The following is a 27,347-nucleotide window of genomic DNA, read 5'->3' on the forward strand; positions in this document are numbered from 1 at the left end:
AATTGAGGCCTATTTGAAATTCAACTGCAATCCTGTGGGCCAAAAAATGCAATACAAAAGGAAGACAAATTGGTAGCACAACAAACAGGGCAGCAAAGCCATTAAAATAATAAGGTGTGGTGAGATGTTAGCCCGCAACCAAATGCAATTAGAAGGACACTTGGATAATACAGGTAGCTTCTTTGTGTCCACATATGGGTAGCCAAATGCAAAATGCATGCGGCTCGGGACAATAACATCAATTTCCTGTTAATGTTCATATTATGAATTGGGGGTACAAAGCAACAGCAGCAGCAGCAGCAGCAGCCGCAGCACAGCAAGCAAATTTAATTGAGCCCAATGCAAATTATGGTGAAGAGAATTTTCCCACAGATCGCCAAAGGTTTTAACGATACTTTTTCACTGCCTCTTTTTGACGTAATGAGCCTTAAAGTCAAACGTAGACCTGACAGCTCCAATGGCTTAAACGTAGCACAGAAGCTGCAACTAACCACAAATCACAGTAACTCCATAGCCTGGGCTCGGTTTTGGTTTTGGTTTGGTTTGGGTTTGGGTTTGGGTTTGGTTTGGGTTTTGGTTTGGGTTTCGGTTTTGGCTTCGGCCATGGCTCGCAGTTTTGGGATTCGGGACCTGCGAGATTGCGTTTTGGCTCAGACTTAGCTGGGAACTGAAACTCCTAACTGCGAGAATATGGGAAGTCGGCGCAACGCATAATCATTATCACTTAAATTGGGGGCCCACCTAAATTGGTCGGCATACGATGCGATGCGAAGCGAAGCGATCCGATACCAATATGCAAGCATATCCATGGAGCATCCATGGCCAGGCCAACCCCAAGACCAATTATGTGGGTAAAGCCAAAGTCAAAGTCGCTGCTAATACCAAAGGTAAAGCCAAAGCCAAAGCCAAAGACGAAGAACGAAGTTCCCCTCCTGTGAAATAAAAAAGTATGTATGCATATGAGGCTGATGCGATACGCCGGCACCTAAAACACCACAAACCAGACATCCAGTCCATGAGTCCATCAGTCCACAAGTCCATTCGCCATCGAATCGCCCAATTCGAGTACCGTAACCGAACCCCCGAATTAAGCGAGCCAGGGAAATGTTAAACTCTATGCGACCATCGCGATTGATTGGCCGACTAAATCCTGAAACCATCATTACGCGCAGATTGCCAGTTAAGCGAACGGAGGCCATGCCCTTGGCATTGTCCACGGTTCTCCGAGGGGCATGCCACAAATCGCCTTTTGAAACAGTTCTCACACTAATCCAAGCCGACAGGATGGTTCTGTTTTGGCCTGCAAAATTCCGGGTAATTGCTTAATATCGGGGTCATAAATAGAGCAGTATATTATTTTAAAATACAACAACAACCCGAGTATTTTTGGGAGCGAATCAGTTGAATTGAGTTCGATTCCATAGTGATTTCAAACTAAAATTAAATGCATTTTTGAGAACACAAACCTAGCTCATAAACCTTTCGTTGCGATTAATCTAGATTAATCTAGCTATTAATTTAGCGAACAAAATTTAAAAAAAAAGTGAGAACGCTGCAGACCTGCTCGACTATCAGATACCCGTTATATACTCAGCTAGTGGGAGTGCAAGCATAAATGTATCAAATTGAAAAACAGTTTTGCAAAATTAGGAGGATAACGGATTCTCATTGCTTGTGGGCGTGACAAAACTTTTTAGCGTATCAATAGAAATTCCCAAAATAAACTACACAATAAACAAAAATTATCCAAGCTGCGGACGCTAGTATAAATGGCACGACTTTAGCTAGCCCCAAAAATATAGTAAATAAATATAAAATATTGATTGTGTAACATACTTTTTCGAGTGTGTTTCGGTTAAAGTACAATAGATGGCGGTGAAGAAGTCTCCAAAAATGGCTACTACGCAGCGCTTTTGCAGAACTGCACCTTGCGGCAGGATGGCGCTTTTGGCATTTCTATAATTTTTACAAGAAATCGACGCACGGTGTAAAATGGGTTACGAGCGTTGCCATACCAACTGCTTTTAAGCAATTTTAAGCCATGCCCAGCTTATATTAAGAAAATACTATATTCCTAGGAAAAGTCTTATCTAAATTGAATTTATATAATTTTACAAAAAACTTGATTTAAATTTGCTCCGCATCACATGGTGACTAAGGTAAACAATTTTGAAGTATGATCAATAATTTACGTGATTGCTGAATACTTTGTAAAATTGTGAGTATTTCCATTTAGCATGTTATATTTTGTATATTAGAAAATACTTGAGCTTTATAATATCGTTCTTATTCCATGCTGCTGGCAACATCCCCAGTCGCACTTATGGTAACGCCTTAAATATCTTCACTTGGAGAAGAAGAACCAAAATAAACAACACTATAAGAAATACAGAGTATAATTGTGTACACCAAAAGTTCACATTGTCTTTTGAAGCGGCCAAGTATATTTTTTGTTCATCGACAAGGAATTTCTACTGGCGTATTAAGAGGAAATTGCTATTTATGCATCTTATGTTATAAAGATTACATATTTTCTTTTCTTTTTTTTATATAAAAATTGACGAAAATAAAGTAATACTATGATTAATTTTATATTTTAAAATGTAAGACCATTTCCCCCTTTTTTTCGGTGTAGGTCAGGTCAGCCGGAAATCTTAGCTTAAACCCGAACGAAATCCCGCCAGTCCGGCAGCGCTGCAGATAGAGCGATACATTCGACTCTCTGCGCATGCGTTTTTGCCGCTTACTGTTCGACGTTTGAGCTGAGCGGAGCGGAGCGGCACTCAAAACGCTTTGAACTATTGTGGTGAGCGGACGTGTTTTTGTTTAGTTTTCCCGTTCCCGAACGCCGGAGTACTTTTTTGTTGTTAAGTGCGCGTCGTTGTACCGCCGCTATTGTTCACGTTTGTTTAGGTAATTGTCGTTAAATAAAGTCAAATACAATCACACCGAATGTTCGGATCGTATCTGTATATTGGCCCTGTACGTCTACCGTCTTTGCATTTGTGTGTTATATTTACTTTTCCATCAAGTACGGCAAAATATTCGACTGTTTTCGGGCTTTTGGCTTTGTAACACAATGTACGATGTACGGCGAAATTAATAATACTCAAAACAGAGAAACATAAAAACAGTGGTGGATTCGTTGGTTCGGTGGGGGGAGGGGTTTTTGGGGATCTCAACCACCGATTGTTTATAGTGGTTGTGTGAGTAAACGAACGTTAGTGCGAGTGTGTATCTGTATCTGTATGATTTTGTATCTTTTTTTTGGTTTTTGTTGTATTTTGTTGTATTCGTGAGTGAGTGCGGGTTAAAGCAAGAGTTTGTGAAAAAGAAAAAGCAATAACGTTGGGGGTTTTCTTCAAGACCAACTGGGATCTGGGATGTTCTTATTGGCATCTGTCAGTTGCTGCGCGGTGAATGAACTCCAATCCGAACTTACACTTTGGCCGCCTTGCTGCCAACCCAACGGAAAAAACGAGGCGCATTAAGCATTAAACATAAAAAAAATTATATGTATGTAAAAAAAAAGAAGGAAATAACCAAAGCAAGCACAAACTCAACTCAAACCACAAAATGGTGGCAGAGACACACAATTATGGCTTATTTTCGAAATATTAACCCAACTGTGCGCAACGGCAATAGCAACAGCAAATAACCATAACAATGACGAAAGCAAAAAGCAGAAAGCAAGAAAGCCCAGTTCCGACCAGAAAAAGCAAGAGCAAATGAGAGCAGCGGCTGCAGTTTAATGTCTTTCCCAGTTGCCTTCAATACGGGCTCTTCCCAATCGGACACTGATTCATTTTTGGGAACACGAAATCGAAAATCTCTTTGGAACGAGACTCCATGCGGAATTAGGGATGCAATTCCCAATTCCGTGGTGGTAAGGGTAACTGTATGCCATAAATCGATTCATGCTATGGGCTGTAAAGGTACACTGGAGAAAATAGCAAACTGTTCCAAAATACATTCAAATTTATGAAATTCGAATTACGAATTTCCATTTTGGGTGCATAATATCTGAATTTTACAAATTTTGTATTTTTATAATAGACACAACTTCTTATAAACCTTTTTCAAAACCTACCCAGTGTAGAGTTTCGTCCAGTTTTCTTGTGAGTTGTTCACGGGGTTATTTCTCCCAAGACATATGTACATATGTATGTACATACATATGTATCGAGTATTGAGTGGGTGCAGTTTTTCATGCAAAATAATCTTGTTAGCGCCAGCGCATCCAAATTTCGCAAGTTCGAGACCCACCGTGTAAATATACATACACATGTGTTAAATATTTCGGCTTTGACGTGGTTTCCTTAAATGGCTTCATGGCTCAGCATCTAGATCGTCCGGCTTTTGGGAAAAGACCAACTGCATAATAACTTGAAAGCAACATTTATGGTAAAATAACTTGTATTTCACTAAACCTAGAATAGCATCCAAAATGCTTTGCGCTTTAACAACATATCAATTTCGCGGTCATTCCATTGCTATATTCTATGCAAACTTACGCTTACGTATGTATGTACGTATTTGGCGTAAATTAACAACGTGGAAAATTGTACAATTTTTTTTATTTTTTTTTGAACAGATACGTCTGGCTGTGAAGGCCTCTGATTGGATCTCTCCATCCCTCTCTTCCGCTCTGATTAGAATTCAAATTACTATAAGCGAGTACTGTGGCGGGCATTGCGCGTGTATTGGTGTGCTTGCTTAGATAATGGGTACTATCTTATCAGAGGGCTTAATCTTTTGCATGCCGAAGGCGAAAAATAAAAGTAAAAACGATCGAAACGACACAGCTGCCCGGGGAAACGTACTAACAGGCTTTACTTTAACAGAACACCGATCGAATGTGCATTTAGTATGGCTCAACCTTCGAAATTACTCACAGCCACAACCTTTTGTACGTATGCATGTATATAATACATACATGTGTGTATCTTGCCAACATGCGAGTTTGGCAAGACGATGGCGAGGCCCTTGCTCAGCGAAAAAAATAAGCCGGGAAAGAATTAGGCTCGGGATGACCGAATTGTGGATATCCTCTCGCCACAAGAGCGCAATAATATTCGCTAAGATATTTGCCTACCCCAGTGCGCAGTGAAGCATTCGCTAAAATCGAGAATAGTACTATCTCGTTTACTTTATTTCAGGGCATTTAGCTGCCTATGATACATTGAATTTATTACATCAGTCTTATCTAAGTTATCAAAATTCGTGAGAATATCATGAGAGCCACCGTACACATATGCACATGAATACGAGTGTATGTACAAATTTACTCAAAACTGCTCGTTTTCTTTTTAATTGCCTTTTTGCCACCATTTCGGTTGGCTTCTTGCGTAGCTTCACATTTGGCTTCAGTTACTTTTAGAGTCTGTTGCTCAAGTTACTGATCATGATGATGATGGTGATGATGATGATGATGATGATGATGGCGATGAGGCAACCCTTTTCAGGCCTTATTAGACGATGCCGACATGCGGTCGGCAAGATCTACAAAAGTCAGTCAGTTCTCAAATTATCGCAGCCGGCTGCTGTATTCAAATCAATTGGAAAATCAAATGCCCCCGCATTCAGCGGTTTGTGGGCCGGCACACTCATCAGATGTCACGTAATTTTCTATGCAATAATTGCTGCAACTGAGTTCAGCAGTTTCTCTGCCAGATAACACGATATCTCAACCCGACTCCGCCGTTGCATTTGACACGAGGTGGCAATTGTCAGTGGGTTAGTAGACAATATGCTTAATCGGGCCAGCAAACCGCAGTTCTGCGAATTTGATACCGGCCAACGCTAATAACTGGGTTGCGAGCAGAAAAAAGCAAATATTGATTTTTCAATGGGAAACGATTTGCAGCCGAATTGGAATCAGCAAGCAGCGATTTGAACTACAGAAATCAAGAAGTACTATCAGCACGATATCATTTTCTGCACATGATAATTATATGATGTGCTAAAAACTGCCTAAAAGTTATGATAGTTCAAAACTCTACTTTATTCTTCCCTTTGTACATGTGCACTTTTAGTACCGTCATTCACCCATAACGATTACACTAATTGCTATCTGGGGTAAATACAAATCTGTGGCAGAACTGGACTGGAAGAGCTTTGCGTGGCACTCATGTGTGCTTGTATTTTAAGAGTGCCGGTGCCGGATACAAAAAGCCTAGTCAAGTGCCATTGGGGGCTATTTGACCTTTTTTGGGGCGCGGGTCAGTGGGGGGGCTTAATTAAATGATCAACTCAAGTGAAATTCCCGAGACGCAGATATCTGCCTGGCATGTGTGTGTACTCGTCTGTATATGGTACACACACTCGATCGCACTTACATTCAAATGCTCTTTCATATGTGTGCCTGCCTTTTATTGAGGTCGATTGTTCATTTATCGTCAATGTCAGTCGTCAGGTGGCCTGCGTGCATGTTTTGTTGTTTTTACACATTCCCTAGCAATTTGTTTACGTTTTGCGATTTGTTTTCATTACAAGTTCCCATCCTCGGGGCAACCCACCCACCAAACCAAAGTCAAACATCTTACTAGGTCGTGTTCCGTGGGCTCTTGGGATTTCCCAATTCCGTGGTATCCCGCTTTCCAGCCAGATGTAGCGGTTTTTTCCCAAATCCATTTTTCCCATTCCATTGTCTTGTATCCGAAAATGCGCCGCATAGAAACAAACGTTCAAAAGTCCGTTTTTCAAATGGAAGTTAACTTGGTTAGTTCCATAGAAAGTTGCATAAAATTGCAGTTGGACTGGTTTGGTTTTATTTACTGCTTCAAACACATTGATCATCAGATGCTGAACCGATATTGCTATCGTTCAACTCATTTGCATGTTAATTGTATTAATTGTACATTTCACTTGCAGATTTCCTTGTCCAGACCCCAGACAACTATATCGATGGTGGGCGCACAGACGACAGCAACTCCCAACTCTCTTCCACTCCAAGCCCTCTCGTTTTCCCCCTCACCATTCTCCCCCAAGCTCCTAACCGAAAAATGTCTGACACCATTGCAGTCGAAAAGGAAGGAATCTGTCCTCTAAGCGAGTCCAAGGGTCAGGAAATTGGTACACCAGTTGACCAAGAGTCCCAGAAATCGGAGCAAGTTATCCTAGAGACCTACATAACAGCGCCTCTAAAGATCGTAGAGCCATTCGAGAAGTTCGAGAAGGAAAAGGAGGAGGAAGACAAGGAGAAGGATAGCCCAATAAGAAGCTCCACAAGTCCGGAGGACATCACCGAGATCGAAGTGATCAGTGCCAAGGCAAAGAAGTCGGTCAGCTTCAATCCCAACGACGAAGAGATACGCAAGTTCACCACCGGTGAACCGATTGTGGATCAAAAGAATCCATTCCGCAATGGACACATAGCCGCCACACGGGAGAAGAAGACTCCGCCTCCGGTGCCAACGAAACGATCCACCCTAAGTGTTCGCAAAACCGTGACCCAGCAACTTAGGGAGCGGGAACGTGAACGGGAGCGGGAGCGCGAAAAGGAGCGGGAGCAGCAGAAGAACGAGTCCAACACTCGGAAAAGTAAGTTCAATCGATCCCAGTCGCAGACGGATGACTTTGTGACCACGGAGGAGGTGCTCAAGCAGTCCAAGTATGTGAAAACGTACATTAAGAATCCGGATGCATACTTTGTCTATGATCCCTCGGTGCTGGCACGGCTCAAGCTAGAGGAACTCAAGGAGACAACCGGCAAGTTGCCCAAAAGGAAACAGACGGTGAAGGAAACGAGGACGGGAAAGCAGGCCCGCCATCAGAATCAGCAGCCGAATCAAAAGGCCCAACAGTTACAGAAGCCAACGCAGCCCACATTTAAGAAGTGCTCGAAGCCAAACTACCCGGAGTTGGCCAACTTGAAAATCCGCACCGGTACCAATTCCGATCCAGAAAGCAGTGCCTTATTCAATCCCGCTGAGGTAACGAAAAATGCTCGCAAATTCGACGAGAGGGTGAAGAAGCTACAGATCACCTCGGACGATGATCTGGACGACATCGATGGCCCGTTGACGAAGAGTGAGTCCAGTGACGAGTTGGCGGCCAGTTCCTCTGCGCCACAAAGTCCAGACAAGCCGGTGGCTATGAGTGCGCCGGGCGAATTGCCCTCGCCCACGCCCTCGCCAGGCACGTTCACCAACACCATTAGCTCCGATGAGTTCCAAGCGTATCTGGACTCCAAGGGTCTGGCCCTAATGCCCCGGCGCGAGCTCTTCTCGCCGTCGCCCACAATCGCCAGGACCTCGACGCCCATGCAAACGGCGGAGGAGCGACGCCAACAGGTGGCTGAGTCACTGGCGGCCCTGCGCAAGAGCAACACCAAGAAGCTCAATGTACTCCAGCGGATCTCGAACAGTATATTTCCAGCTCGACGAAAAACAACACCCAAGTCGGAAGCTCCTTCGCCGCGTAGCATCTTCAACGATTTGGAGAAGGAGGACTATCGCCGCAAGGCGGATGTCCCCACCGAGATACGTCGTGTTCTATTGGAGCGCCAGAGTCCCAACTGCCGTCGCCAAAATGGACAAGTTCAATCTCCGACCATTGATTCTGGCATCGATAAAAGTCCCAGGAACTGTGACAGCAATTTGCAGAACAGAAACGGTGACACGAATTTGCCCATGCGAAATGGTGACGCCAGCTTGCACATAAGAAACGGTGACCACGCAACTTTGCAGAGGCGAAACGGTGACAACACCTTGCGAAGATCGACACTGGAGCGACCAGGTGTCAATCCCAGACGTCAGTGGCCAGAGGCACAGCAGGTTGGTCGCATAAACCGCTCCACTTCGGTGGATCGCAGCCAATTCAACCATGAACAGCCGATCCAGGGCACGGCAAGTCCTGCGACCTCATCGACGCCAGTACGTGGCCAAAACCAGTGGGACCAATTGCGGGCCATCAAAGAGGTGACGGATCGCCAGCTCTACCACAAGCTGCATCAGCAGCAGCAGCTGCAGGCACAACCAATCCAGGGACAACATCCAGGGGCAATCAGACAACGAGCGAGTGAGGATATCTACGCCCAGGTGATAGTCCATCCCGACCAAACAAATTTTGTGCGCGGCTCAGTGCAGCGTAACACCTTCTCCGGTATCAGCGGTCGCAGCCGGCCCCTCATGGTTTACAACAGCACGCCGATGAGGCAGCAACAAGTGCAACCACAGCCGCCGCGCTGCCAGAGTGTCCTGGACCACATAACGCCCAGTGCTGGAAATCCAGGTCAACAGACACCAGTGGTGATGCGGCATCGGGCGGCGAACCAGGGGCACTCGCAGCAGATGCCACCACGGCGGATTGGAGGTCTTCTCACGCGCGAGGAGATCCTCGAGAAGGTCAAGGAGTTTTGCCGCAAGAGCATTACCCGGGCACCGGAAGCGAAGACGCCGCTCCAGCCCATCTATAAGCGACATCTAACGCCTCCCAATGCTGATGTCTCGCCCGTGTCGTACGCTTCCGTGGATGACCAATGGTAAGTAATGTGTCATAGACCATTGAATTCTCGTTTCTCATTTTCTGGTATTCCTAGTGCGCGGCCACAGGTGCCGCAGCGCGTCCAGAGCTTACCCGTCGCCCAGGGGCGCTATGTAACCAGCGGCATGTCGGCGGACGGACCGTCGCCCATCTACGCTCATGTCAGCAAGCGAAACAGCTTGCTTTCCAATGTCTCCGAACAGTATTTATCCAATCAGCAACTTGGAACGCTGACCAGGCCGGTGCCGCTCAACCAGCTGGTACTGGTGGACACGGGCGAGGGTGTTCAGGTGGCCCAGCTGGTTGACTACCTGCCCTATGTGCGCCCGGCGCCCGCCCACGGCTATGTGATGCAGGATGGCAGGGCCACGCCGCTCATCCTCGACCAATCGGCCCAGCAGACCAGCCAGATTTACTGGACACCGCAGCACCGCCAGCGGATCGCCCATCCGGTGCCAGCACCACGCTTTATGAAGGGTCAGGCCATGCCCACGTCCAGAAACAGCACGATAAGCCGACATATGGAGGAAAGGATGGGTAATGCCTCCGACTGGGAGCTCAGCTCGGAAGCTGGGGAAGTACGGCGCATAATGGAAAAGCAATTATAATTTAAGGTGAGTGCCATAAACTTCTTGTTTACAATACATTTTATTAAAGCACTGGGCACCAAGGCAAGTTGAGTGAACTTCTTGTTTATACGAGTAAGGCAATTTAATTAACACATTTGCTTTGTGCAATGTTTCCCTGCGAAAGCTACAATTCCAATTTCAATTTGCTGTGGCTACTTTCACAATTTAATCAATTGCTTAGATATAAATTAGATATAAAGCCTTCGGAATTTGGATAATTTTACCATGAAGCGCGGAAGTCATGCAAATGGTTCGGTACTCTGCTGGACGTTAGTAGAATTCTAAACCATGGTTTGAGGCCACAGTGTTTCGCTTTGCGATTGAAATCGGTTATGAAAATCTAGAAAAATCGGATGAACCGATAGGGCCAAAGGCCTATGTATTTCCATCTCTAGGGCACACAAAGAATTTATTTATTTACCGCTGAAGATAGCTAGTGCTATTTTTTAACCGTCTATTTGACTACGCTATTTCTTGCAAATAGTTTGAAATTTAAAGGTGTGTAGTGCGTTTAAGTTTCACCCTGATTACGAATACCAAATCGAATGCAGCTAACCCACACAACCTTTACATGTACATAGTTCATATAGGCATTGTTTTTAACTTTATTGTGAAATGGCATACATACATGTGTACCTATCCAGATAGTCATTTACGTATGCACCATATATGGATTTCAAGGTCGAAGTACTAATATGCCTCTTAAACGCGAAAGCAAAATAGAACCTTGCAATTTTCCCCAAAATTTGCCTTCATGACGTATTTGTTGCTTGCTCGCTTGCGCCAACGGAAAAGCGCGCATGTGAAAAGTGAGCTGCTCTCTCGCTCTCTCTTAGGAAGCTTCAACATTTTCTTTACTAGGTCAGTGTCAAAATAAAGGGTAAATTTGATGAATCCCACTCCTCTCTTCATAGTGACCTCTTATATTAGAACCGTTCCGATTATACGGCAATTAATTGTTTGAATTGAATAGGTACTTATTCCATCTACTTAATGATCGAAAACAAGGGGCCCGATGTCTTTAGACCTCTGAAAAGTAGAATGTAAAGCAGCTACTTTAGTATATTGATAGACGAGCCCCGGGTAAACAGCGCACATTGGGGTAAAATGCAGATTTATAGGAAAATTGAAAATATATTGTTTTTGTTTTAGTTGCCATCGCTGTTTAATATAAAAATTAACGATCTTAAAATGGTGTGCTCTTTGAATTCGCAGAAGATGGAGTCGGAGGGCAGCAGGAGCGAAGACATTGGGCGTACTAAGACCGGGTCCAATTTGAGTGAGGAGTCTCTCGGGAGCAGCACCTCGTCGTCGGTACTTAACTCGTGGACCATTCTGCCAGTGGTTAAGGAGAAGGATGACGGGCTGGAGGCGAAGACCGAAGAGGTGACGGATTTAAGGCCGAGCAGTCGGGCGGATAAGCAGAAAAACGAGAGGTGAGACCGCACAATGATTGCCCAAGGATATAGGAACTCATCCAGCAATTTTTATCACAAGCAGATGCAACAGGCCTGCGGTCGAGGATCCTCAGGCAGATGATATTTCGGATGGTATTTCAATAATCAGCGATTGCGAGAGTACCGATCGCATTTCACCCAATCTATTTCTGCGCGAACCCCTATTGGGTGACTTAGGTTTCGGTGATTTACCAACTAGTCCTGTGGAACTGATTGCCCCTATTAGCACTGGCCAGCAGCTAAAGGAATATCCGGAACGGGAGCCGGAGCCGCAACAGCAGGATGCCAAGAGCGTGGTGCGCTCCAAACTGGAACTCCAGTTGCCACCGCTGGTGCAAAACGGCCTGACCGCCTTTTTCTATGTGGCCTCCACTTTGGCCATTCTGGCCTTTGTCGGCAAACTACGGCATCCGGAATGGCAGGTGCTCGGCGAGGAGAAGCCCCTGATCGAACTGGAGCGCCGGGTGGGTGAGCTGGAGCTACAAAACAATCTACTGCGCGCCGAAATCGATATCATGTCCAAGAAACTGCAATATCTCGCATCTGGTCAGGATGCATCGATGCAGCGACAGGGAGCTGGTCGTGCCAAGGGCAAGACCTTCAAGGCGTGGCCAGGAAATGGTGATTCGGTTCAGCCCGTGGACATCACCAAGGCCGATTTAAAGCAACCCTTTCAGTGTTCCGATGGCCAGTTCGTTGAGATCGCTGGCATGTGCCTGGAGAACAAGCAACATCTGGATTCTCTAACAGATGAGATTGGAAATGCCGTCAACGATGTGCTACAGCAGTCTGGAGCCTTTCACAAGTTTGAAAAGGTCACCGAGAAGCTGGGCAACTTTGCTGGTGCCGATGATACCGATGATACCGTTGATCCCAAAGGTTTTCACTCGAAGAATAATGATGGTCCACAAACCGTGACTTCCCATGGCCAGTCATCGAAGCTGGCGGATGGTTCGAAAGAGCGTTACAGGCCAAAGTATAAGCAGGAATACAACTCGAACGAGAGGAAACAGCGGCGTCAGAATGAAGAGCACGATCGACGCAACCGAAAAGATGATCACTCAAAGGAGCATGGTAAGAAGAAATACTACGATCAGTCCTCCAATAACCGGGGACGTTACAATAAGAACTCCAAGAAATGCAACGAGGAGCAATCCAACGAGAAATGCAAGGAACGCAATCCTAATGACGATAACGATAGCGGCAGTGGCGAGTGGCATGAACGAATGATGCTACAGCGTGAAAACGCTCGCCACAAACACCAGAAGCGCAACAATAACAACTGGTACATTGAACGAGGAGAAAGTCGCGAACAGATGCGTTCTGGAGAGACCCAACGCTAAATGGATTTCCTACAATCTTATATATAATCTACGCATCAAGACGATGACCTTTGTCTTTATCCCGAAGGGAAAATGGGATCGAAATTTCACCACAGAGGTCACATATACATATATACTTTAATCCCAAGATATACTTAAGGACAACGTGTGCTAGTAAAGCGCACACATGAATTTGTGCTGGTTCCTAACTATACATGTGTGTTTGTAATATTTCGACGATGCTTCTACAGAGTGTTTTTTTTTTTTATCAAGACAACAATTAAACAGGAATCAATGTTTTTTGAAACACACTGTAGAACCAGAGCTTAATAAGCATCAAGCGATGCAAGTGCTTAATATTTATTTATTTTTATCTACAACTGAAGTTTTTGGCTGCGTTAAAGCTAGCATTATCCTTGTAATCCCGATTTCGCAATGTATGTACATATACAGATTCAATAGTCAGTGTTTAATACTAGTGTATCGCATTTTTAATGGAAATATCGTACATATCGCCCACATTTAACTGAAATGGATTAATATTAAAATGAAAATGAGTATAAGGACTCATATTAAAATCGAAATTAAATGTAAATGCCACTTAAGTTAAATGTGAGCGATGTCTTTGTATAATATCGGTTCCTCTTAATGAAGGGTGTTATTCTTTTACAAAGTTCCAGCTCAACCTAAGAGACAGACCCATCCAAGTCCGTCAATAAAGCAAAATCAATTTCCTTTCAACGAGTTTATCAATAATCCTTTTGAAACATTAGATTTCGCTACAAATTATGTATTGATATATACATAAATATATATATATTTGTGATACCTATACTAATATTTTTTTTTAGTCTAGAAAAATAAATTATTGTACCATATTAGGAATTCCTGGAAAGCCAATTCAAAAAAAAAAAAAAAAAAAAAAAATGCAAAATTGCTAAAAATCGAAAAAGTAAAGGAAATCCATATTTTTGTATGCATGTTCGTTCAAAATCTAAGCGTATATATTCATAAATGTATAAATGTGTACCCCAAATGTTTTGCGATGAAATAAATAAAAATCCATAAATTTCATTTAGTAGTTGCTTCAATACATTGAAAATGTTTCCCACAAATCATTGATTTGTGATTTGATTTAAATAATTTAAAAAGGGAAAGTAAGAGTATCACAGTATTTCCTACTGTTCACGACGAACGTACATACATACATATGTATGTACATACACAGGTGTGACCTTTATCCTTTTGTTCGAGCGCGGTCCACTCTAATGTACATATTGCCGCTGGGTGTATGTACGCATATGTTACGTGCTCATGCACTTTCGTTTCTTGTCCCAGTTTTCGGTGTAAGGGGGAGGGGTCCGAGCCAAAGCCCGAAGAAAGCGACTCGTTTTGTCGGCCAGAGAGGCGGGGATCTGTACTAAAACTGTGCCACGCAAGGATATGCACTCATTGCGCAAGCCCTTCTAGGCTCGATTTTACTACGAGCGCAATAAACACACGCCCACACACTCCTGCACTCGCCCAGTCACGCGCAACATTATTCAGGGCATCCGAGTGATGCAAAAAGAAGCTAAAGCTTAAATACCATACGATAACAAACACAAATTGAGAGCTATAAGAATAACTAATATTTACATACCTTGCTAAGATTGCCACAAAGAACGCATTTTTATTAGACATGCTTTATATACTTTTAAAATAACACTTTTCAAGAATACCAGATTGGTATTGCATAGTTAACTTATTTACATTGCTAGGATTGCCACATTATTATTAGACATGATTTAGATACTCTTTTAATATTATCATTTTGGTATTGCATAGTTAACTTAAATTATAATGAACATGCCTAAAATAATACAACAACCAACGAAGAATTTAAAGATTTTAGAAAGTTTTTACCTCGTGTTTTCAAGAATTGCCTATTACCATAGCCGGACATGTTTATATCAACTCTATTTCTAATACCGATATGGATATCTCTACATCGATTCTTAAATGAATATTAGAATGTTTGACCTTTAGTGATTTTACCTACTTTTTGGATGTACAAAAATGTAATAAGTGCAAGCAGTGCTGCTAAATATTTTGCAGAAAAAATCTTTTTTCCCAGCGTTGTAGTAATTTTATAAAAAAAACTTATGTATTGTACCGAAAAGAAAAAGAAATTCATTTTGATTTAAAAACAACGAAGCTATGATTTCTTATCTAACGGGCCCGCATTATTATTTATTTTATTTATAACAATCCAGCATAGACGCTAAAATGACAACCGTGGGTGCAAGTACCAGAGAGAGAGAGAAAGGGAGAGAAACCGAACCGAGTTTAGAACATTTACCTTCGTAAGTGATTCGTGAGTAGTGCCGAATGTGCATGACTGTGGTGGTAGTGGTGGTGCCAGTGCCGAAGTGTGCGTCTGCACATGTTTGTTGTTGGTTCACTGAGGCCCGTTCGCGCGTCAATTCAGTCTCAGTTACTAAACCGATTTCAAGAACTACGGACGCTTCACTCGGCCCTTGCTAAGTGGCGTGTGCTACAATTAAGTAACGGGCAGAGACATTTCACAACAACAAAAAAATAGAAAACTAGAATACAACAAGAAATCCAAAAACATAAACCAACAAAATCCCAATAAACCCACATAAAACAAGAAAATAATAAATAGACATCCGAGCACATATACCCACACAAAAATAAAACAATAGCATACTAGTTGGGTACAACTGAGGTATTTTATACATAACTCGCTAAATCCTTCGTTTAATACAACGACGACCACCAAAAAATCCAGTAAATCGAAAACACGAAATTACCATCAGCAGATTGCACCGGTATTTAAAAAAATATATGTATGTTTAAATACAATTTTTTATCTATTTTGTTCGAAAAAAAAAATGCAATATAAGTGTATTCTTGTGTGTGCTGTGCAAAAATTGAGAAAGCAGCAACCACAGAAAATACAATAACAATGATTGTGATAGAAAAAAAAAGGGAAAAAAAACACAAAAAAGGAGATGGAGCATCGGTTCTCTCACTTTCGCTCGGCTGTTTTCATATCTTCTTGTTTTGTTGTCGTTATGGTGCTCACTAGAGCATTGGGCTTTTCAGCGCCGAAAGGGACAGCTGTTCTTCACCAACATTGGGTAGAGAGCCCGACTCCAGGGAACTAGCTATGTATATTTCCCTTGCTTTCGAACTTTCATAACCCAAATTATGAAAGGGCTCGGCACTCAAACTAACGAAGGGTGCACAAAATTTGAACACCCACCCAATCCACTTACTGTAGGGTACTTTAGTTGGCTTGAGCTCTGATTATTATTGTACGATATATGGATATTGATTTGGGAGGAAATTCGAAGCAAATGCAAATTGATCTCCTTAATCTAGCTCCTCCCAATTTGTTGTCGTGCTTAAAAGCTATAGCTGACAGCTGATATTTGCGCTGGCAAGCTCCAAATACAGTGCGTATTTCCTAACTCGAATCTGCAGACCACCTTACCATTCTGTACCATAATTCAGAACAAGTGCTCAGTATTGCGTCAAGCAATATGAAATTGTCGCTATACTATATGTAACTTTCACGTCTCTGAAGATGGTCGTGCTAGTAAGGTTCCACTGTATCTTTCTATAGTTGTTGCACAACAAAAGACGAATTCTATAATAGTGCATGTGTGTGATTTCATTTGCGCAATTTTTTGCTCTTTTTTTTATTTATTTATCTGAGACAACATCGATGATTCGATGGCAATTGTTGCAAGTTTGAGAGCATAGTGACCACCGACTGCAGCTGCTTTTGCATTTTTGCCAAAGAACAAATGAAATGAAATGAATTTCGACCAAACCGAATTACGAACTTGTGCCAGACAAATACTATCGAGTCAGAAGACCATCATTTGGCATTTTGTCGCGGGGTTCGTCGCAAGCTTATTTGTATCTATGTACTTTCATACATACAGCGAAAAAAAAAGATATTGTGTACTGCACACACTCAAGTGTGTATTGCATGGGCATTCCCGGCATGGCAGTGTATTTGTCATTTCAATTTTCGTGTGTGCTCAGATAAACGATAGAGAATCATGTGCCTAAAATTTTTTTTATTTGTTCGCTGCTATTGTGATGTAAAATGTGCCAACATCTTGCTGTTGCGTCTAAATACGAACAGCTGACTGTGTTTTTGTGGCCTCATATGATTATGGTGCGTTATGCTTAAGATTTTGGCAAATTGCGGTGCATAGGTGAACAACAACAAAAGTAAAAAAGTATAATAATAATACAGCAACAAAATAAAGAGGAAGTGAGAGAATGCCAATAGTTCAGGCACACAAGCACATACGCAGTTTGTCGGTCAGCTGTTTTGTGTTGTCTCGAGCACCAGGGTCTCTCATTTTTTCTATTTTTTCTTGCTTTTCCCCACTCGGTCTCGTCTATCTCTCCTTTTCTCTCGCTCGCTCCCTCTCTCTCTCGCTGTTTAAAATATACCCCTGCGACAGTCGGGGAAAAATTAGAGCAACGCTTGCTCCACAACGCTCGATAAAACTGCGGGAAATAGGGCTGCAAAGCAATAACTAAAAATAATTTGTGATGATCTTGTAAATTGAAGTACTGCACAATGTCTACAATCCACAAGTTTCGAATGCGCAATATAACGTGTGAGTGTGATTTTACCAGCAAATCGCTGCAAGGAAAACCCCCAAAGCAGGTTATGCAATGTATTGAAAATCGTATAGCATTTCTCTTTTGTTTGTAGTCGATAAAAATACACATATCTAGTGCGATAGAATTCAGCGCAGTAAACATTGAGTCCAGCCAGATCTTCGTACATACATATACATTAACTTATACATATGTATGTACGTAGGCTTTATGTAATGGGGCCCGGTAATTACTTCGATTGGTGTGTTTGCACAACGGTCGGTCGGTCACATTTCCATTTAGATTTGGCACTTCAGACTCTTGAGCTGCAGTGGTAATGATTTAATGATGTTAATTGCACTGCTATGCAAATCAAATGAGAAATAAATAAGGAAATGAAAACAAGCCAGCCAAATCAGTTGTCGATTGCAGAGCTGATTGTATGTTGTATATGTACATATGTACATACATATGTGCATTGACCCATCGAAAGGTCCAACAAAATTACATTAAAGAGAAACGGTCAAAATAATCGAGAACTCGCTAAATCCAATGCACCTTATCTACCTATAATTGGCATCTGTTTAGATGCCTTGGAGAAACCACCTGTATAAAACCTAGATGAAAAACAGATGATTATAAAATACACAGCTGTATGAACGTTTGTGTAGCCCCATCTAATTATCTTAAAAGCGAGCCAATTTTGTTCTGCAAGTAGTCGTACTTTAAATACCCTTTGTTACCTTGTACGCAGACACGCAAATTGAATGCTTAACTTAATTGATTCCAATTTCGCTAATTTGTAGACAAAAGCGCTGTCATAAACGAATTGCCCTGTGTAAACAAAAAAATACATACACTCAGAATAAAAGCTATAAGTTCGTCTTAGTGCTTCTTACAATTATTGCATATAAAAAAGGCAGTTAATTAGAAAAAATTTGCAACTGGATAAATGCTTAAAAATAAAACAAGAACTTTTCTACTTAGGAAGTGCGCTAAAGAATCAACAAATTTTGTGACTGCACACATTTGTTACTTGACTTCAGAATCCTAAATACTTTTTAAAGTTTGTAACGAAGGACATTTCTTGCTAGAGCCAAGCCTTATGTTATCTAATTGTTTAGCTGCCTTGATTTTTATGCGAATGCAATTTGAATGCAAAGTTATGTAAGCAAATACATTATTCTATGTACATACTCCCCAATGCGCGTGTGTGTGTGCTAGCCAAGTGAACTTGAAAAGCCCTATTTTCACTTATGTGCCAGTACATAAGGCACGGAAAATACGTCTTTAAATGTTTGTAGTATTTATTTGCGGTAACGGTGTGGCGCGGTAAATGGAATTTGGAGGCTTCATCGTTTTGACTGTGCGGTCGTCACAATAAGTAATTCTAAATATGTACATATATATGTATATGTATGTATGCATATATATGCATTTATATAGCCAGAAGGTGGAGTTTTCCTATATGGCATTTTGGCTTAAGAATTGTTTGTTATTTAAATCAACCTTTAAAACTGGTGGCCCAGATTTTATTGATTTTATGTTGTGAAGAGCGGCACACACACACACTCGCACATTCGTGCACACACACAGTCCATTGAAGAGTGCATTTTCGCTCACGGAGAGTGTCAAAAGTGAGAGATAGAGTGAGAGATACCGTTGTGTTACCGTTTTCGGTGAGGGTGAGAGAAAGGCCATCAGCTGAGAGAGTTCACTTTCTCTGCCCGTTCCAGTCACTACGAGCAACAGCAACCTAAATATATAAATATATATAGAAATGTTTATATATACAAAATATATGCAAGGATGTGTAAGGAATCCGAGCTTGGGGATGTATTTATGAAATTATAAGCTAAAAATGTCAACGTAGCAGCGCCTTCGGCTCTCGACGGAGTTTGTTTTAGTGATAAAGTTCGAAACACCTGCTTTGGGAATTAAAAATGCTCCCAAAAAGTGAATAAATACTAAGAACAAAATGAAATATACAGTTTGAAAGTACCCTATTAAAGCAGAGCCGTGTAAAACCTAAGGACACGTTGTTTACCCCTTAAAGTACATACTTTGTGATCAACAGGCAAGTGAATATACACATGTACATATACATATGTAGGTGCCCTTATAGCAATTCATAAATTAATTGCGTTGCGTTAATTATGGAATAAATGGAATATACTTTAATGCTTGGTAGAAGCAGTAATAACTTTTAATTAACATATGCCTTAAGGTATGCAATGAAATTACATGTATATCCTTACACGCGTATGGAAATATTTTAAAATGATTTTAGGTGCAGTCTGGTTGACCTTTAACCTTTACGCTGTCGCATCGCACAACTTGTCTCTTGCACACAACCCAAAGGGCAAAATTACCTAGATCTGCCATGGAACTAAGACTTAGATCAACCGATAGTCATTAGTTTAATAAAGCCATTGTCCACCATTATCATCAATAACCCTCTGAAGGCAAATGCCAAACCTTCGTAACGGCTATGCCTTGTATGGCATTTGGCCTTCAATTGGTTTATAAAATGCAAAAAGCAGGTTATGTACATGCATTAGATACGCATACAAACACGCATGACCCCGCTGCATCAACACAGCTGCACTAGTGCTAAAAAAAAATATTTGTGTGGGCGGGCTGAGGTCTCTGTGACGTATGTATGTACATGTATGTTATGTTACTGCGCACTGGGACCCACGCACTCTGGAGAAAAGTGAGTGAAAATCAGAGAAAAAAAGATAATTCTACTAAAATGCTGAATAAAATTATGCTAAGCAGGGATCCAAAGATATTTCATGTACGGAAAAAATAACTCAAATCTAACTAAATTAAACTCTGCCGTGATTGATTTAGGATTATAGTTGAATGCCTATTAGGCTTAAGGTTAAGCCGATGTTAGCACACAAATTGCACTCGTTTTTCGCAGTGTATTGCTTCAGGGCTTATCATCTGCTTTTGCCGATGTTTTCCTCTCTCAATTCCTATTAAATGGAAATGGCTCAGCTTGCAAGGATTCCACATCCGAAGGCCAAGAAATGCGCTTCGTGTGTCCTCGGATCAGCTGCGTAAAGAGCGTGGAGAGCGCTGAGAGCGCCCGTTACCGTTATGTGGGTGTTCGTCCTACTTCGGCCTACCGCTCAGCTGTGCTCCAGTTTCACTCCCGAATGCATTGGCACCGACTACTCGGCAGTTCCGTTTTGAGGCACAGCTCCCGACTCGGATAAACAGTTAACCCAAATTCCTAGAATGACGTAGGAAGAGCGCAAGCACATACTATAAGAACACAAATTGGCTGGGTAAGCCGTTGCAGAAAATGCATTGATAAATAACTAACTGAATTTAATATCAAGTAAAAAAAATTCTACTAAAATTCTTCTAAATTACAATGGCAATTATTTCTATTTGATTACACGCAAATTTAAAGGCCAGTTTTATTTGGGTACAACAATTAGGAAACAGAGAATTTGGATAAAAACATTGGTTCTTCAACTATGAAGCATCATCGCTAGTCTCCACGATACGACACATAATTGGTATATCCTCCTCCTTGGTAATGTTGCCCTTCTCCTCGCGATTTAGCAGGCTTTCAATGTAGTCGTGACGGAATTTGTTCCATTGCCGGGTCTTAAGAAAGTTGGTAAACAAGTCCTGACGCGAGGGCACGTTGCACTCGAAGTAAAAACGACGGCGGTGCCAAATATTACCCGGATTCTGTTCCTCTTCAAGGAGCCAGAAGCGCGGCAGGAGCAGGCACTGAACAACAGTACGGGCCATTATCACGCGATGTTCCATCTTTTCGCCCAATCCAAATATACTACCGTAGGTTAGTGAGCCCACGTCTATAAAGTGAGTCTCAACGGGCTGCTGCAAGGGATAGAGTCGATAAATATTAAGCAGATCTGCAGATTAAACATCTAAGTGATATATTGTTTGATATCCAAATAGTTTACTTTTACTTAATACCTACTTTGACTGGTTTGGCGCTCTCGTCTATTAAAGTCTTTTCATTGGTCACCGAACTCGCCGTAAATATTTCTGACGATGAACTGGATACTTTCTTCTCGGAGACAGTGCTGCTTTCGGCGCTGTGCCGTTTAAGCTGCACTTGCACTAGGGTACGATCCATGGAGACATTGGATTCCGTGGATGAATCATATGAGCTATTGTCCGTATCAATTTCATCATAGGGACCATCCTCGGCGTAGTCCAAATAATCTTCATCAAGATGTCCGTCGTCGTCGTCATCGTCATCGTCGCCAATAGGTAGTACACTTGGCAGCCAAGGAGTTCCTCTTCGCAGCGACTGTATCAATTGAGTCTTTCTGGCCTGTGCCGCCGTATTCAAGGTTCTCCTCGGCTTTGTTTTTTTTCGAGATGGTGTGTTAGAGGTCCGAATGCCACAAAACTTTTGAATTTCCGCCAGGCCCATTTTGCGCATCTATGCAAAGTTCATTAGTGGCGAAATGTGAAGACAATGAAGTAGTGTTGGCTAGCTACCGCTTGTTTCTTCTTTGTGCCGCCTTCAACTTCCTCAGAGGAGGTGGAAGAGGCCAAAATGTCCTGTATATCTAGAAACGAGTTACGACTGGTAACGTCTTTCCAAGACTGAAACATTTCAAGACCCTCATTCTTATTTATTTCGGTCAGCTCGTAGTTGACCTCTCCTTCTGCGTTGGTGACCTAAGTGACAAAAGGAATTCATCATTTTTGTATCTAGATGATTATATTGCAATGTTGTACTCACCTTCATACTTAGACACTGCAATATTACACACTCTCCGCTAAGAACAAATCGCACATAACCCAATGAGTCCGTATCCCCCATATAAATGGTCTCTAGGGGCTCATATTGAACCAAGTACGAGTACTTGCAAGCCAGAATTATCTATCGTGCGAAAAACGTTATAAATTTGACAGGTTCGTAGAACTAGACGCACCTGCTCCGGAGACAAAAAATCAAAATAATCAAATGCCTTTAATGCAAGCTTCTTTTCGTTCCATTGTTTCAACATATGTGGCTTCAGGATGCGTTCATAGTCCACATCGTATATTGATAAAACCTCACAACTAGCTAGTGAAAATTATGGTTTCGATTCTTAAATATTGTTAACTTTCCGTTCTTACCCAGGGCTAAATAAGTGTTCATTCTTGGGCATTCCTCAACCATTTCCACGTCTCCAAAACAATCTCCTGGACCAAAAATAGCTTCCGCAACGGCATCTTCTTGTTTTGTAGCCTAACCAAGAAAGGGACAACATCTGACCAGATATCTTGTTTATTGCTGAATCTTACCTTATTGTATATGTTCTTTTTCATCTCGACTTCACCATTCAATATGAAATAGACGGAGATAGGCATATCGCCATTTTTGATTATCACACGTGGTTCATTGATGGACATAAACTTTAGGACAGGCACCATGCGTGCTCTAATTTTCTAAGCTCGATATGGAGTATCTTGGTGAACTATATTAATTTCTTTAATTTTCCCCTTACCGGTGGAATTCTAGAAAAACAATTTAGTCCTGCTATTAATATGCACAACTTTTTGCGTTCCTCAATTGTCCTAAAAGCGGGATTTGAACGCAATAGTGCCTTATCCTGTGGTTTTGTATCATTTTAGCAGTCTACAAGCCTTAAACAAGAAGTTATTCGTACCGCTAAGGTCAACATGCCCGGTTTTCGTTTTTGGCGCATCAAAGCCACATTCTTTTTCACATTCATTGAGATACCCTGCTCCTCTTCATCGGAAAGCCATGTCTGGTTCATAATGACAGCCCGAACCAACTTTTTAAACCGGACCCGTAGGTCCATCTTATGTTTCACGATATCCGCATCGCGGTTTCGCTTGGCCGCCATTTTGTGTTATTGGATTTATATTTATTTGTGTATTGTTATTGTGTTATTGGCAGTATGTTTTTTTTGTCTGTTTTCTGATAGTGTTTGTATTTATATAGACACTCATGTATGTAGGTGACTTGGGTTCGGATGGTGTGCTTGTTTTTTACACAGAGTCTGTAGGCTACTTTTTATGTTTAAGTTGCACAAAACTCAATAAGTACGATGCTTGTAGTGCGATGCACTTCAAAAACTGCATAATACTTGCACAATACAGTTAAACACTATAAAGAACATTTCTTTTATATTAAAGGTCTATTTTTCGTTCATCTTTCAGGAGGTGTCAGTCATTTGATTGAAGTGGAAGTCCAAAAAATCCTCTGATTAATGGAAAAGTTTTAACAAGAAAGAGTGCTCGGATTGCCAAATCAAAGAAAATCTACAGATGCACCACCAAGAAAAGGAAAAACAACCAAAATAACCGTGGCCAAATAAAAGTCGACAAGGAATAAAGACACATAAATACACACAAATGTACATAATTTAATATTTGGATATGCCTTGTAAATACAACATAAATATTTAGAATCTAGGCAACTACGCTTATTACGACAACTGAAACAAGGAAAAGGAAACACACCTTTTCCTATTACAAAAAAACACGATTCTCATTCTAGTCGCAAAACTTTCACAATTACAGATAATCTTCACACAGCGAAACACTAAAACTTCAACTAAACAGTAATAACCTCCCCCACCAAAAATATTAAACCAAGCAAACAACAACAACAATTTATATATATACATAAAAGGCAGAAATTTAAACGGCAAAAATAATTTAAAAAAAATATATATATATTAAACAAAACCAAACGAATGCAAGAAAAGGGAGAAAGTCAACTATTCCAAATTAACGTCAATGTGTATGTGATCTCCAAAGACCATCTTTAATCGCTCCTCATCGCTAGGATATCGCCACCAACTGCAGTTGCAACTGCACTCCTCACCGACAACAGGCAGCTATCCGGACCCAGATCAGCTAACATAACCGGATTCCAAGCCGGAGTCCGTGAAACGAACGTGGAAAGGCCAAAGAACGAATACCGAAGGGTTCGGCCGCAGGGTCAAGATGCATATTGAAATCCAGGTCGCTTTGAACTTCGTCATATCCTATCTCTACAATAAATTGCCGCGCAGACGTGTAAATATATTCGGCGAGGAGTTAGAGAAGGCCCTACGCGACAAGTTCCAGGGTCACTGGTACCCTGAAAAGCCCTTTAAGGTAAGTGATCCCTACAATGTGTGATACATATTCTAATATATAGTACTTTACATCGATTACCTTAAAGGGATCTGCCTATCGCTGCTTGAAGACCGGGGATCCCATTGATTCGGTTCTGGAAAGGGCGGCTAGGGAAAGTGGAGTACCGATCGGCGATATCCTAGAAAACCTACCAAACGAACTTTCGGTGTGGATTGATCCCGGGGAGGTCTCATTCCGCATTGGTGAAAAGGGAGCAGTGAAGGTAAACATTTATAGTACACAATAGCAAAACCTATCTATATCCAATATAATAAATATCTATTAGAGATATATTTGAATTTGTATTGCCACTAGCTTTAAAATGAGCGAGAAAATCGCAATACTGTACCAAGCAGTCTGAATAGAACGAAATAGCAATACTTATGTTTTTAAAATAATGTCAGGGTGTCTTGGTCACACAATGCCTATCAAATACCATGTCTAGTCAGCTTTAAGGTGCTGTATCTATTTGGGAAATAATAGTTCTGAAGTAATATCCATTCTCTAATCATCAGATTCTTTACACGGAGAACAATGAGAGCCACGAAGACAGCCATTCGGCAGATCGCGAGGTCACCAAAATGTTCAACCCGGAGGCGCAGTGCTTCCGACCCATCGATGCCGTTAACACGACCATGAACAATCTGAGCTTGAGTCCCAAGGCGCTTCCATTGGCACTGCCCCAAGCAGGATCATCGCCGCACTCGGCTGCGTCCAGTTCGCCCACCTACAAGGGCAGTCCAAATCCCACGATCTCTGGCAGCTGCAGTTCTGTTTCCGGAACGGGTTCTGGAACGGGCTCTGGTTCGGGATCCGGATCCAATCTGGCACCCGGTCCTGGTACTGCTCCAGTTCCCGTACCCGGTAACGGTGGCACCGCCAATGCAGCTGCAGCGGCATTCATGCAACGCGGCGCCCAGGCACCATTGACATTCACCACGGCCACCTTTGCGCAAACTAAATTCGGTAGCACCAAGCTGAAGACCAGCTCCAAGCGCACAAACAGGTAAATGTTCCCAGTAAGATAGCATAATCTTGAAATAATTTAGCTGGATATACATAGTTTGCAACAAGAATAGATTTTAGCTGACATTTAACTTATTTCTGTCTCCTTCCTCTGATTCCGCAGCAGCGCCTATCGCATGTCGCCCACTGAGTTCTCCAACTACATCAAACAGCGTGCGATGCAGCAGCAGATGCATCATGGACATGGAGTTGTCCCGTCCGCCGGATCATCCGTATCGGCAGCATTTGGCGGCCTGGATGCCGTCTCGCCTGCCCGTTCCCTATCCCCGAATCCCCTATCGCTGGGCGGAAATCCGAATCAAGCTGGAGCGGGATCGTCGGCCGATTCGTTTTACTATCAAAACATGGCGATCAATCTGTATCCGCAATTTGGCAATCCACGCAGCCTCTTCGAGTCGCATTTCAATGCGGATGCCAGCAGCTTGGGTCTCTTTGTGGGTGGAACTGCTGGTACAGCTGGTGGTGCAGTCGCCGCAGGAGGAAATGGTGGCGCCAACAAGTATAGTACTTACCTGGAGCCGTGCTACTTTGGCAATGGCCATGCCAACTCACAACAGCATCCGCAGCAACAGAATCGCAGCGGAATGGATCGTCCAAAGAGTAGCGAAAGCTGCTTTGGCCTCAATGTGGATTGCGGTAGTGCCGTCCTCGAAGATTCATCATCATCGTCATCTGCAGCAGCTGCTGCTGTGGCCGTTGCTGTTGCCATCACCGGGGACTCTTCGCCGGAGAACAGTCCTCTTAGTACACCCACCGTGGCAGCCACAACCGCAGGAACAACAACCACTCCTCCTTCCAACTCCACCAACAACAGTAGTAGCCATCCAACTCAACAACAGGAACAACCGTCCTCCTCCTCGGGAAACGGAAACGGAAATCCGAACGCAAACGGAAACAATGGTAACAATTCGAACAGCAATACCAAACTGATCGATGGAATAAGCTCCTTCTATGGCACCGGATCATCCTATCAGCAACTATTGGTTGCTAACTAGAGTTTCCTCGAAGTTGATCACCGCAAAGAGAGTCCACCATAGTTCTATATATATATATCTATATATGTATATATATAAGCTAAATGGAATGTTCTATTCGGGGCATGAATCTGTATCTAGTGCATTTCGGTCTTTCTGGTCAGCACTTTATAAGCAATATGAATTGTTATGCAGTTTTGCGATTTCCTGTAAAAAACCCCAAATTTCCAGATAGGAACCGAAGCAAAGTAAAAGGAGCGGCTAGGAGTGACAGATATGGATATCATCATTATCATTATAAGCATCTGAGGAGGAAAGATACCGTGGTCGTTAAAAATCAAGGACATACATCTTTTGCCATTTTGGATAGTTATGTAATAAGTGTCCTTGCAGATAAGAACAGGCACATTGGATGCATATCTCAGTAGGAACGATTCGATACGATGTTGACACACCCACGATCAAACACACAAGAAAGGCACACACACATATGTGCATGCATATGTGTATATATGCATGAAGCTGTATGCAGATGTATACACAGATGCATATATATATATATAGATAGGGCCAAAAAGTACCATCCGTACGAGGCCCATACATGTAGATATGTACGAGTTGTATATACAGATATATATCAACCACTAATAATATTTATTTTGTTATTAAATTCAG

At 42.2% G+C, this 27,347-nt stretch overlaps 4 protein-coding genes across 11 annotated transcripts; 3 read left to right on the top strand and 1 right to left on the bottom strand.

Moving 5' to 3' along the window:
- The first annotated feature begins 2,732 nt into the window (after window positions 1-2,732).
- LOC26526196 lies at window positions 2,733-10,099 on the top strand. 5 transcript variants are annotated; one of them, XM_015155955.2, is made up of 3 exons: window positions 2,733-2,913; window positions 6,874-9,484; window positions 9,542-10,099. In XM_015155955.2, exons 2-3 carry the CDS (start codon window positions 7,005-7,007, stop codon window positions 10,092-10,094), a joined length of 3,033 nt encoding a protein of 1,010 aa, XP_015011441.1. In that variant the 5' UTR covers window positions 2,733-2,913; window positions 6,874-7,004; the 3' UTR covers window positions 10,095-10,099. The 5 variants fall into 5 exon arrangements, with proteins under 5 accessions (XP_015011441.1, XP_026837563.1, XP_026837564.1 ...); XM_026981762.1 differs by having other exon boundaries at window positions 2,904-2,982; XM_026981763.1 differs by lacking the exon at window positions 2,733-2,913 and adding an exon at window positions 2,992-3,516.
- A 364-nt stretch (window positions 10,100-10,463) lies between these two features.
- On the top strand, window positions 10,464-13,806 carry LOC6550550. 3 transcript variants are annotated; one of them, XM_026981767.1, is made up of 3 exons: window positions 10,464-10,613; window positions 11,331-11,551; window positions 11,613-13,806. In XM_026981767.1, exons 2-3 carry the CDS (start codon window positions 11,334-11,336, stop codon window positions 12,913-12,915), a joined length of 1,521 nt encoding a protein of 506 aa, XP_026837568.1. In that variant the 5' UTR covers window positions 10,464-10,613; window positions 11,331-11,333; the 3' UTR covers window positions 12,916-13,806. The 3 variants fall into 3 exon arrangements, with proteins under 3 accessions (XP_026837568.1, XP_026837570.1, XP_026837569.1); XM_026981769.1 differs by having other exon boundaries at window positions 11,616-13,806; XM_026981768.1 differs by lacking the exon at window positions 10,464-10,613 and adding an exon at window positions 10,960-10,976.
- A 1,455-nt stretch (window positions 13,807-15,261) lies between these two features.
- Window positions 15,262-26,910, top strand: LOC6550552 (protein Tob2). 2 transcript variants are annotated; one of them, XM_001977948.3, is made up of 6 exons: window positions 15,262-15,746; window positions 23,707-23,903; window positions 24,070-24,651; window positions 24,719-24,895; window positions 25,188-25,678; window positions 25,802-26,910. In XM_001977948.3, the coding sequence occupies exons 3-6, from the start codon at window positions 24,499-24,501 to the stop codon at window positions 26,691-26,693; spliced, it is 1,713 nt and encodes a 570-aa protein (XP_001977984.1). In that variant the 5' UTR covers window positions 15,262-15,746; window positions 23,707-23,903; window positions 24,070-24,498; the 3' UTR covers window positions 26,694-26,910. The 2 variants fall into 2 exon arrangements, with proteins under 2 accessions (XP_001977984.1, XP_026837685.1); XM_026981884.1 differs by lacking the exons at window positions 15,262-15,746; window positions 23,707-23,903 and having other exon boundaries at window positions 23,939-24,651; window positions 25,805-26,910.
- LOC6550551 lies at window positions 20,924-23,509 on the bottom strand. The gene is made up of 9 exons (XM_001977947.3): window positions 23,190-23,509; window positions 23,028-23,132; window positions 22,825-22,968; window positions 22,657-22,768; window positions 22,470-22,603; window positions 22,277-22,417; window positions 22,030-22,212; window positions 21,500-21,970; window positions 20,924-21,396 (listed from the first exon to the last, which is right to left on the bottom strand). Exons 1-9 carry the CDS (start codon window positions 23,388-23,390, stop codon window positions 21,022-21,024), a joined length of 1,866 nt encoding a protein of 621 aa, XP_001977983.1. The 5' UTR covers window positions 23,391-23,509; the 3' UTR covers window positions 20,924-21,021.
- Window positions 26,911-27,347: the final 437 nt, after the last annotated feature.

This window comes from Drosophila erecta, unplaced genomic scaffold (assembly GCF_003286155.1).
Source record: "Drosophila erecta strain 14021-0224.00,06,07 unplaced genomic scaffold, DereRS2 tig00000126-arrow-pilon, whole genome shotgun sequence".
Lineage (NCBI taxonomy): Eukaryota > Metazoa > Arthropoda > Insecta > Diptera > Drosophilidae > Drosophila > Drosophila erecta.